The following is a 12,239-nucleotide window of genomic DNA, read 5'->3' as shown; positions in this document are numbered from 1 at the left end:
GCACTAGGGGATTCAGCAACTGGAATTGTTTACGGTGCATTCCTTAGTTCTGTGGTTCAGCACCACCGCCGTGGTGACCGAGTGGTTACCCATGCTGCACAAGCCATCAGCCCAATATTGGTACTGTAGCGAGCACGGTGCTGGTCTGAGTCAGAAAAAATTACGTCCGCACATAGTAGAGGTTCAAAGCTGACTTTTTTATTTCCGAAGTGAAAGGAATGTGAAGGGAGAGCGGGGAACCGGAGAGCGAGTGTGTGTCTGGCATCTGGTGGGAGCCCGTGAAGAACCGCACTCTGGGCAGCCGGGGTGAACTCTTGAATGTGCAAGTAGAGAGAGCGGTGCAGAGCAGAGAGGCACGAGCTGCCAGCCAATTGGCGCCATAGCGTCTCCTCTTGTTTCCAGTTTCTGCCGGCCACGACACTTCTTTCGCACATCCCCCCCACAGGCCTCCCCCCCCCTAGGGCTGCGGAGCAAGGAGGAGTAAATGAGAATGTAGAAAACAAGGAAAGAAAAAAAAAAAAACTTAAGTTTTAGAGACTGAAATCCTCTTTGTAGTGATACTAGTCCCAATCGGTGTTTGTTCAAGAACCTATGAAAAAGTTATCATAAAAAGTTCGCAACTAAGAAAAGTCTAAAACACCCGTGTTTCTTTCACACAGGTAGCACATATAGTCACACTACATATCAACATTTTATGTACAGAATGTTTTGAGGTATGTGAAAAAATACAATCCCTAGTGAATATTGTATCTGACGGGCCGAAGTTGTCTTGTGTGTCACTGCAGCTGCCAGAAACTTGTCCGTAGATGCATGAGACTCTGAGGTGTTTCACCAACCTCCCCCTGCTTGCTACACATCTTGCAGAAAGTGGAGGAAGCCATCGCAGTGGTGAAACGGGCTCCGGCCATCGTGGCACCAGCAACTCATGCCGGCACGCCTTCCATGGATGACGTGACCCGTGTCGTGAAGGAAATGCTGGCCAAATATGACGCCGACAAGACTGGCCTGCCTGACTATGCCCTGGAGAGTGCAGGTGAGGGTTTCCCCTTTCCTCTTCCGAAATTGCTCACAGATGTTGAAGGGGAGCTTGTACAGTGTGGCTGGTATGCAGTAACGGTTCACTGTAGTACTAATACAGTTTTGAACCCCGTTTTAACAAAGCCACATTGACTGGAAATAGAATTCTCAAAAACTGGGAAAATGTTTCAGATTAGTGGAGTTTCGATTAAGCAAAAAATTTCAATTTTCAATTTCAGGCCACGAGTACCTGGATTCGAACCCGAGTGGCCTTAATTAAATCCTCTGCAGTATTTGTTTTTCTTGGAGTGAGAGCACTACGAGAGGTCATGGTCAGTCACCGTTCAGTCATTGGCTTCATCACGCTCTCTGTTGGCTGTAGAACTGGAAAGAACCGTCAAGGGAGACTCGCGTGTTGGAGCTGCTTTAGTTTGAAACCAGACTTAGTTTGAAAAACCGCTTGAGGCCACATGGTTGTAACCTCACAAAGCAGCTTAGCCAATCAGAGCGACGGCACAAATAAGATCGGACACCATTCTTGGTCGGTAGTGGTAAGCATGTGAGGGTTCTCGCGTTAATACCATCTGTGTACAAAGGAATCCCGAATTCTTTGGCGATGGCTGACTTGGTTTACGTTGCTTGGTGTGGGACATTGCAGTCGAGAGGCATAGGCTGTTCTACACTCAGTAGGAACTATGTGCTCGTTCGGAGCCCGTATCACCTCTTGGTAGCAGCTTCCGCCTTCAGCCCAACTAGTGAAAATTTCAAGATATCCACAGTACGTGCAAAAAAAGTTTCAAGGTTAACAGGGCATAAGGGCATAACGCAAGAAATCTTTAGACATAACAGATTGTGCAAGTTCGAGTCAATGAGGGTCTACTATATATGATGCTAGTCTTAAAATGTATGCATGCCAATTCCTGCAGACAAGTCTGCTAATACGGTTCAACCTCTGTATGACGAATGCGGTAAAATTAGCAGGTAGCAGGTTACTTCATAAAATTGTAATTTTACAACATCGAAATTTGTCTCTAGGCATGAAAAGACACCTCGAAAAAAACATATCGCAGACCATTCACAGGAATGCCTTTAATTGCGGTGAAGCTAAACATATCTGGCATTCTACAAATATGAAGTTCGAAAACTGAAATACCTAGTTACATCCAGGATTATGTTACATTTAAGTTTGTTACAAGGTTTAACTTGTAACTCAAGGAAAAGTCTCTAAGGTCAGATGTGAAAGCGCACCAAATTTTAGTTTGAAGCTTGTTTTAAAGAATGAAATCTTTTTTTTATTTACTGTTAGGAAGGGAAAATTAGCATGGAAATTTGGATGTTGGCCCGTGCACAATTGATTTCAAAATATTAGCTGGTGGTCCAACTTTGGTTAACGCTGGAGGGATGGCTGCGCTCATGCAGAGCTTGGATTAAACACGTGCATTTCTCCAAACTTAAAGCCATTTCTTCATTGGTCTCTTCAGCATGCCACATTTTCAGGGCCTCATTCCGACGTGCCTTCGTCGCGTTCTGATGCGTTACTGTAGCTGGGTGCGTCCTGCTCCATCTCGTTCAGTGTTGTAACCTAGGCAGGAGCCCGGGGCTCCTATTTCTACACGTATCACCGCTCTAGTGCCCTCTACTTCCACATCACTGATGTCATCTCGCGTGGCCTCAACTTGACAGTGGTCACGGGCCACTTGGTGGCCTACGTGACTATGACCCAAAGTCACATGGCAACCACTAGGTCACGCAACCTTGACAGAGGTTACAGGTCGCTTGGTGGCCTATGTGACCATGCCCCAAAGTGACATAACGGCCACCAGGTCATGTGACCTTGATGGAGGTCACGGGCCACTTGTTGGCCTAAGTGACTATATGCCCCAAAGTTACATGGCGACTACCAGGCTTGGCACAGAAGTTTGGCCCCTAAACCTAGTCATCGATACTTGCATCATTTGCAGTAATCATCTAATCAGCAGCATTTTGGTCGGTGGTTTTAGGCTTCCACATCATCATCCAACCTCTGGAAGGGGTAGCTGACGTAGTGACAATGCCTAACAGGCGTCGTTCCTTGCGGTGCACCTTTATTTGTATGTTTGGAGTGCACACAAGCAAAACCTCTACCATGCAGGGGGGATTGTGGTCAACACCCGTTGCACGGAGACATACAGCTACAGAAGCCGCAAGTACTACATGCTTGGCGTGCGTGTCTGGACATCCACCAGCTCTCCCGTGGATGCCATTAGGGTGAGTGGAACGTCGTGCCTTTGTTTTTTGGTTGTTTGTAGCAGGCTGTTTTTCACTCGTTCCTCAAAACTGAGTCATTGGCGACGGTGCACTTGAGACCGTAAGGTTCACGTGCTGTTAAACATCTAATAAGATGTGCTGACCAATAATCAGGCCAGTACTGCAGTGGTCAAGTGGTCAGAACATCTGCTCGCTTTAAAGTGAAAGCTTCGCTATGCTATGTAAAGCCAAGGTCACCTTGGCACCTTTCGACCTTCAAGTGTGACCCTGACCTAATTAAGTGTGGGTGTCTACCATTCCGTGGTGTCCACCCAAAAGTATGCTGCCTTCTTTTGCCTAAAACCTAACTTATAGAGACAGCCCTGTGTTGTGCTATGTCAGTGCACTAAAGGCCCCCAGGTGGCCGAAATATTCAGTAGCCTTGCACTACGGACCTCTTTCACTCTCACATTCCTCCCTTTTCTGAAGTCTAACAGATACTGTATTTCATTTCTCTTCCCCTTTAATTTCTTTACATATTTCATTATGCCCTGAGGCAATAAACAATGTTATTAAAAAAAAGAAAAAGCTAAAACATAATCATGACCTGGTTAGGTGTAGGTGTTCACCATTCCATGATAGCTACCCAAAAGTATAAGGCACCTCCTTTCCCCAAAACCCAACTTGAAACAATTTTTTTGAAGAAACTGCTGATTGAAAATGTGGTGTTAAAGAGGCTATCACTGCACCACTCGTGGCGTTCGCTCGATCGCTAAGTTCAAGCCAGGCTTAAACCCTCACGATATTTTGCGCTCTGATGTCTCTGTCCTTGCAAATGCAAGTCCGCTAACACTGGATCGTTTGCATTACAAGTTCTCAAAACTATCCTGCAAAGTCTCCTTTGTTGCTTGACACAGACCTTGGCTTGTATGCACTTATGTAGCCATGTAGTGTGGAAAACCCAGCTAGAGTTGAATGACCACATCGTGCAGACCCTCCTAAGGAAAGAGCTCTTGGTAAAATGAAATTTTCAAACATTTAGAGTTGATTGTCAGAATATTTTTTGCTCCTTCCGTTCTTAGAGTTCAAGTGGTCTCCCAGAGCATTGAGAGGAAAACGATTAATAGATGCGTAACCAATAAGCCCAAGTGTGATGCCGCAGGCACTATCGCAAAACCTTATCCTTGCACCGATTTGCTAATCTGGTGACTAAAAATGACTGCTTAGCTGTGAACATAAATATCTCTATGCCGCCAATGAATTCATACCGCTAGCGATATCGAAGATGATGAGTGCTTGTAAAATCTCTCGCAATTTCGCTTCCAACTGAGGGAATCTGGGTTGCCATTGGGTATCAAGCATCCGAGCATTGGTCCAGTCGTTTTCACTGTCAGCTTCTACTTATTATATTGAGTAAATTATACTCATTGTATTCTATTTATAATTAATTATATCAGTGAATTATAGTATGCAATATATGATTATATTATATTGTTAATTATATGGATAATTATATTGAGTGATTTGGAGGTGAGCGAAAGAGCAAATAGGAGTGAATTATGGAGAAAAGGGAACAAACGAGTTGGTGAACCTATGCTGCGACGTGGGAAATGTCACTTGCTCCTCTTTCCCACCTCCTGGCAGCCGAGCATGCACCCAGGGGAATGCTGGGCCTTCTGCGGTTCCCAAGGCAACCTGGTGATCAAGCTGTCCCAACGGATCCGGATCACTGCGGTCAGCGTGGAGCACATCTCCCGCTCCCTGGCCAGCCTGGGTGACACCAGCAGTGCCCCCCGTGACTTCGAGATATGGGTGGGTGGCCGTCCCCATCTTCTACGAAGCCATCTTATTAGCTCAGCCGTACGCAGTCTCGCTGTATGTAGCCCTGCACTGTATATCAGTAGTCTGACAGGGTGTTTACCAACCGGGAAAACCGCGAATTCTCTGGATTTTTGGGAATTTCGATAATCTGGAAAAACTCGTGGAAAACTCGCGGAGTTCGCGCTTGTATGGGGAAAACATTATTTTCAGTTCTATTTAAAGTGAACAAAACTCGCGATAAAAATGGACTGCCGTTGCACGGGTTGTACACTATGGCGTTACGCATCCTCCTCTCACCTACTGCCGGCCACTCGCGTTGTGCTGTAGCGTGTCATCCCAGCAAGGCCACAAAAATCGCGGCGGCGCCAAAGCGTGTTGAAAGCGGATACTTCTTCAGCGCTGTGGCCAGCGGCAGAGCTTGCGCTTTCTACGGATTGCACTTAGGCTGTTCAGCGGCTACCGCCTCCCTCGTTTCTTGTTTTTCCCAGCAGACAACTCCAACAAGGCGGCAGAAAACATTGCTAAAATTTGCTATGCTCCCAATTCCCAATGGGAGCAATGCGAGTCTCGAATGAACTCTTCCTTCCTGCGCACCGCCTTGATGTAAGGCTCCATTGCTGCCACTGGGGGTGCACGCACGTGATGCAGGCGGCGCAGCTTTGAGAGAGGGGGATATAGTTTCGCACCTTATCATGAACTTTACAAAAAAATAATTCTCTGCGAAAAATTTGTTTACAAATCTCGAAGTTCGCTGCTACCCATGTTTTGTCTATCATTTGATAAAATGAAGTTTAGGGAGCGCCGAATGCTTTTTGGACTAGAGCTCACGACGATGCATGTGGCCGGCCGTCAACTTCAAGTCAAATACGTGAACTGTCGGCTCTTCCATCGGCACTTCTTGGAAGTGCTGCTGTGTCACGTGACTTGACATCACTGACGTGAAAAAATGAGTGTGTTTACAATTGGAATAGTGGCCCTTCCGTAAAGTATCTACACTCCCTTAGATGTGGTGCGCTCAGTAAAAGTTAAAGAAATAGTAACAGGTCATTCCTGAGAAGTGTGCAGTAACCGAATGTTACACTTAGAGCCGTAGAGCAAACAGATTCGCCGTAGCCTCCCTGATACACATTTTATCTTGCTCTCATTGGTAGTGTCATGCTTTGGTTTCGATTGAAAGTCAGCTTCAGATTTTGAAATCGTTAAAAGGAGGTCGACTTACAATCTTGTAAATACGGCAGCAGTTTCTGGTACTGCGTATTATTTGCGTCGTCACACATTTTTTCTTGTAACAAATAGGTTGCTGCGTACTACTGTGCTGAAGGGGCTGGTGGCTTCAGCACCATTTCTTAAAGGGGCAGATCTTTACAAGTGTTTTCTTTCTCAGTGATAAGCCATTTGGAGAAGTGAAGTTTTGTGCGCATAGTGTAGTTAGCAACAAAAACGAGGGCCAAGGCGGGAGAAAAACACGAGTGCTATTTTCTTCCGCCTTGGTCTTCATTTTTGGTACTAATTATGTCATGAATCAGATGCAACTCGCCCAAACTTTCCACCTTACTAGCTTCTGTGTTTTGGGTCTACCACTCCAGGGTTTGCAGTCAGAGACGGACTCCTCGGGTCAGCTGCTTGGGCGCTACACGTACGATGCAAATGGCGAACCTCTGCAGTACTTCATCATCCAGGTGGGTTCGAAAGTTCCCATAGGCAATAATAGTGCTGCAAGAGTGCGAAACTGAGGGACCTGGTAAAAAAAAATTGAAAAGCTAATTCTCGACGACAAGGTGGGAAGAAAGGAGTCATTCATTGTGCGAGCAAATGGTACTGAAACATTGGCCACTACCGTTACAGTTACTGCAACTACCATCACCGCTTTTTTGCTGCTTTTTGGAGGGAATGCGAAACCACACGAGTTTTTCATATACTTTCCTGATAGTAATACCCAACCCAGCGAAAGTGCGATCATATTAGATGTACAAAAATGCATTGCCTTGATAGGTCTGCATTGCCTTGATAGGTCGTCGGTCGAGAACGAAAGTGTTGTGCCGAAAAACTTGTTAAACAGAATAGTATCCACGAGATTTAACTGCATTAGAGTTTCGTATGTCCAGGATCAGCAGTGTTTGCACAGCCTTCTGAAACACAAGAAAGCTTGCAATAGACACGGCGATTTTAAATTTCTCTTCCTCTTTTTTTTTTTTTTTTCCTTTTTTTTTTTCACGTTCCGGTGTTGCACCCAGACTCCAGAGCCAGCCATCTACGACTATGTGGAGATGACCATCCTCAGCAACCACGGCAACCTGGAATACACATGCCTGTACCGGCTGCGGGTCCACGGAGAGCCAGCGGCATGAGGCAATGCCACCCGCTCTCATTGTGGCTTTCCGTTTCGGCTTCTTCATTTCCACCCTTCGGCTTGCGGCATTGAGTGTTGTTCCCCGTGTCCTTGGTGGCCGCAGAACATTTGACCACTCGCGAACCACAGCAGCGTGCTGCACACTCGGAGAACGCAGTTATACGTGCTTTTTTTTTTTTTTTTCTCACATGCGCACCGAGAACATTGTGTGTGGCCATCTGCAAAGGATTCGGAGCAAGCCGCCAGCTTGTGCCGGTGTCAAGTGTTGTGTGCGGGCAGTGCCGTCTTGTCCTGGCAGACTTTTCAACGCCGTCTGGCGAGGCTGGTTGCTCGACTCCTCCGGGGGCAAAAAGTGACGTGTGCTGCATCATACTTCTTTAATTCTGAGTTTTTACTTGCCACAGGCATGTGGCAATTTTCATTTTCTCTGTGCTTGTGTAGCGTTGCATATTGGGCATTAACGTCGCCTCTTGCCACAAGGTCCGCGGAGTGTTCAGTTGTCTTCTCGAGAGGAAGAATCTATCACGAACAGCCCATCTTCTTCTTTCTCTTCCCGATTCGTTTCCTCCTCTTTCTCACTCAGAGTTGTGTGTTCAGTGAACATCTACAAACGGCAAGCAACGGGACACGCAAACGTGGTGTACCAGCCGTCTTGTGCCTCGCTTGTGGACTGGGTGCGGGGACGTCCGAACCTTGTGACATCATCGCTGTGCACATGTGGGTTCACAAATATGCAAGTGTTTAAAGCTTGTTTCGGAGAGTATGGATGAGAACACAAGCCAGTGCACGCACTATATACACCGAACTTGCCCCTCCCCCCCCCCCCCCCCTTTTTTTTTTTCTTTTGCATTTCCTCTTTCTTTACGAGGGTTCCTTCATTGCACCAAACCTTTAGCTTTTCCTTCATTTAGTTAAGCCTTTTATCATTTAAGCATGCAAAATCTCTCATGCATTGCTTCTTTAACCAGTAATTTAATTTTTCATGTTCTTTTATAAAAGTAAGGTGTGGGAAAGATTCCCGAAAGATTTGTTCGTAATATTGACACCGGTGTGCTAAGCGTGCACCTGTATTGGATCCACAGGTTTGAATCTGCCATGTATTTCGGTTGAATGACGCACAGTTTTCTTTTAAAGGCATTTTATCTTAAACTTGCTGCGGCACAGAAGTTTTAGTCTATAGTTCTTAGCCTTGACTAGCAGATACAGAGTTGCTGCATCCCCACTTGAAAAGCAATCGCTCACTCGTGACAGTAAACAACCTGCTTTCAGCAGTCCCTCCTTTAACCAGTTTGCATTTTACTATTTTACTTACAATACGGATCCCAGAGGTGCCCAAATTTCCTTAGTCTTTCGTCAATTAGTGTCAGTAGTGAGCTGTTTCAATGATTGGTTTTTATGTTGAGAGACTTCCAAAAAAGAGTCGTCAAAAAAGTTGTGGTTTTAGGCTGAATATAATTGGTCCATTCCCTCTTTTTTTTTTTTCTAGATTACCTCATCACTCTAAGGAATGAAATGCCTTGCGGGCCTCTGTGGTTCTGCTGTACTGATGAGGCTTCATTTGGAATTTTAGTTGCAAGTTTGGTTTCATTTCCTAACTACTCTGCATTAAACAGTCAGGGTAGCAGGGTTGTACTTGGAGGTGTGAAGACTCTTGGTGCATTTCTTGACACAAGAATCTCTGTTCCAATGAGTTCCATGTTGATGGCAATTGTTATGACTCCACTAGTGGTTGAACAAAAAAAAAAGATCTTCCTTTCTTTCAGGTAACTATAAGTCCTTACTGCAGGTCACAAAACTACTCTGCACATTTTGTTGAAGTCATCTGTTTGGAGTTTGTACAGTGGTGAAGGCAGTGTGGGTTTATTTAGCACTCTGTATGTACAGTGTACATAGCATTCTATTGCGATTTCTTTTTGCTCTGTTTGAAACTTTCTTTTGAGCGACTATGCCCGGTGAGCTGTAGAGTTCTTCAGTCTCTGTTGCCATAGAGCTAATTTTTTTTTTCTAGCAGTAAGTAGTCAAACTTGCCCAATATTCTGCTTTGCTGACATTGCCTTAGCCACAGTGTCCTACCCCTCGCTTCTTAATCTCTGGAGCTATGTTTATTTACTCTGGACTTGTGTTCTCACGCATACCACAGTGGTGATGCAGTCCGCGGATGAACTTTTATTTTGGAGCACTGAGTTGTGACGCTTCCTAATAGCGTGTTTTATTTCTTCCTTGATAAGCTCGTAGTCCGAAGTTTTATATACCTACAAGAAGGGCGGTTAGCTAGTGAGCTAACTAGCTGGACCCTCTAACAAGTGCCATCAACTTTGAAAGAAGACCAAAAAGTTCTTAATGCCTTTCATTTTTTTTAGCAGTGTTCTCGGTGGTGTGTCGAGGGTGAAAGCAGTCTTGCCTGTGGGTTCTAGAAGAGTGTCTGTTTAGTTTTTGGTTCCAACAAACCATCGGTGTGCAACGTAAACTTGTTTATATCAGTTATGGGGGGCAGTAAACTATCTCAAAGTGGCCTTTTACTTTTAAAATCTTGAGGAATGTCGCTTCCCAGAGGCAGTAGAGAGCGGTCGAATATTGTTTGTTTAAAAATAGCTTGTAGAAAAACACTGGGTGTGACAGCGAGGGTTGAAATCACCAAAAATGAAGAATGGGGCTGTCAAAATAAAAAGGTAAAGGATTAAATGAAAGCCACCAAAGAAAAAAGCATAATTTAATAGTGGTAGAATTGAAGGTAAAGATGCACTTCCCTATTTGCTGTCCCTACTTATTTAAGGCACATGCGCGAAGCACGTGTTAAGGCTAACTCAACAAAACACACTGCTTCGCTGTGTTTTACGCAGTTGAAAGTGAAATGCTTGTTTTACCACCTGTTGCTGTCCGCTTTCCCCTTCACTGTGCAGCAAAAAAAGAGATGTGCTTTGCTTTTCTTTTCTGTGCTTTGATTACGTAGAGCGAGCGACCTATTGCACGCACTGTTCTGCATCATAGCCAAAGGTCCACAAAAAGGTTTCGAGTATTCCACAAGCACTTGCCATCCATGTCGCGAGGCATTGAACTGCGGTGCCATTATTGCTTTCACTTCTACGTGTTGCCCGGAGATGTACCTTAGTCAGGCAGTGCTCGATATGGTACAGCCTCTACAGTTACAGCTTTCATTAGTTATTGGAGTACCTATCAAAAAGTACTTGGTTGACTACATTTTATTCATATGATTCTTAAACATTTTAACCATTGTTGTTTTCCATGACCTGAAAGTGCCTCTCAGCCCTTTCGAACTTAAGCAATGTGTTTCTGATGCTGGCACGAAGCTGCTGCTGACCAGTAGTAGTAGTTAGTACAAAGTGTTTGACTGGGAAAGCCCTGCTTCCTCAGTTGGAGGCAGTGCCTTTGCTACTTGGAAGGGAGCTTGTGACAATTACCGGTGGCCTTGGATAAGTGTCTTCGGAGGTAGGCATAGTATTTATGCTATTTATACTGCATCTATTAAAAAGACAAGCAGGTATGACTAACTTTAGCAACGGTTGGGTCCCAAGCAGAGGTGCCAAGTTGGAACTGTGCATTGTTTTGGTAACGCAGAAAAAAAAACACTAGTCACTGATTGTCAAAAAAGTGAGTTAAAAAATGCTGATGCATTTGTGGATGGGCCTTGAGGTCCACTTTCTTGCTTTCACTCAGACCGCTTGCAGTTTCGTTGATTTTTTTTATGCTGTGTGTTCATCCGTCTTCAACGCTTAATGACACGCACATTGAACAGTGGTTGTGTTAACGGGAATGCTTTGTTCAATATGTGGAAGATGTGGCTATGCACTAGCATAATGAACTTCAGCACTGCCATGGCATAAGTGATACAGAACGAGCACTCTATTGCACCTTTATAGTATCTATGCAATGCTCTGTAGCAGCCTTGATGTTCCTGTAGTATCATTAACATTTGGGCTGACACTGCACTTTCCTTTAGGGTGTAGAATGTGTTACAGAGCACTGTGTACGGTCGGAGACAAAATTTTGTGGGATGCACGTGCGCGCAGCAAAACTGCATCCTGGCGCCACCTGTTGTAGAGATGACTTCCACTAAAAGTTTAGCTGTGTGTATCCTCATCTCATAGAATTTTGCTCGCGGCTGTATGTGCAAGCACACAAGCCAAATAATGTGCGTTAGGATTCGGGGGGCATTATTGCAACCCTTGTAGCCATGAGTCATTTCCTCACAATACCAGGCTTAACGCACCAAGAAGCACAATTTTGTTTAGCTGTTTTGACTTTTTTTTTCAGTTGAACATGCTTTCAACAGTGAGCGCTATAGAGAAATATATTTCAGTGACGATAAGAATTGAATATTGCTATGTGGAACAGCACGCCTTAAGGCCTTACAATGTAAACAGAATGCAGATATACTTCATGCGTTTACGAATTTGTTGATGCACAGAGTGCCTTCACTTCTGAAAGCAGTGTTCCTGGTGAAATGATCTGTTCTATTCATGTTCTGTGTTTATATTCTGCTGTTTAGCATAGATCCCTTTTGCCATTATTTTCGTCACCTGTACATCAGTTGCAGGAAAGCACTACAGGCAGATTTGGTGCATGCTTAATATGTCATAACACATCTTAATTTATTCTGAGAGTATCAAAAATGCGCACAATGTATTTGTTTGGATGTTTTTGTTGAGTCCCAATTTTCTTTTTTGTGCTGCACAAGAATTTATGGTTCAGTGCTGTTGTTGTGTGTGGTTTTTGTGCTCTAATTTAAACTGTAGTGCAATTGCAGAGCTGTGCCTCTTGTTGAGAAAATAATAAATATTGTTTTTCTGATCTCAGAGTTCTTTCA

The 12,239-nt window shown here is 44.6% G+C and overlaps 1 protein-coding gene across 3 annotated transcripts in view; it reads left to right on the top strand.

The window, feature by feature from the left end:
• LOC146189330 (uncharacterized) overlaps window positions 1-9,418 on the top strand; it is a 37,585-nt gene extending 28,167 nt beyond the window's left edge. For all 3 annotated transcript variants that reach the window (XM_084604184.1, XM_084604182.1, XM_084604183.1), the window contains exons 12-16: window positions 865-1,033; window positions 3,149-3,264; window positions 4,888-5,055; window positions 6,651-6,743; window positions 7,299-9,418. In XM_084604184.1, the coding sequence (XP_084460310.1) occupies window positions 865-1,033; window positions 3,149-3,264; window positions 4,888-5,055; window positions 6,651-6,743; window positions 7,299-7,412 (660 nt within the window). In that variant the 3' untranslated portion in view covers window positions 7,413-9,418. The remainder of the gene's footprint in view (window positions 1-864; window positions 1,034-3,148; window positions 3,265-4,887; window positions 5,056-6,650; window positions 6,744-7,298) is intronic.
• The last annotated feature ends 2,821 nt before the right edge of the window (window positions 9,419-12,239 follow it).

This window comes from Amblyomma maculatum, chromosome 5 (assembly GCF_055883805.1).
Source record: "Amblyomma maculatum isolate TAMU_Amacu chromosome 5, ASM5588380v1, whole genome shotgun sequence".
Classification (NCBI taxonomy): Eukaryota; Metazoa; Arthropoda; class Arachnida; order Ixodida; family Ixodidae; genus Amblyomma; species Amblyomma maculatum.
This window is presented reverse-complemented; position numbering and strand designations above follow the sequence as displayed.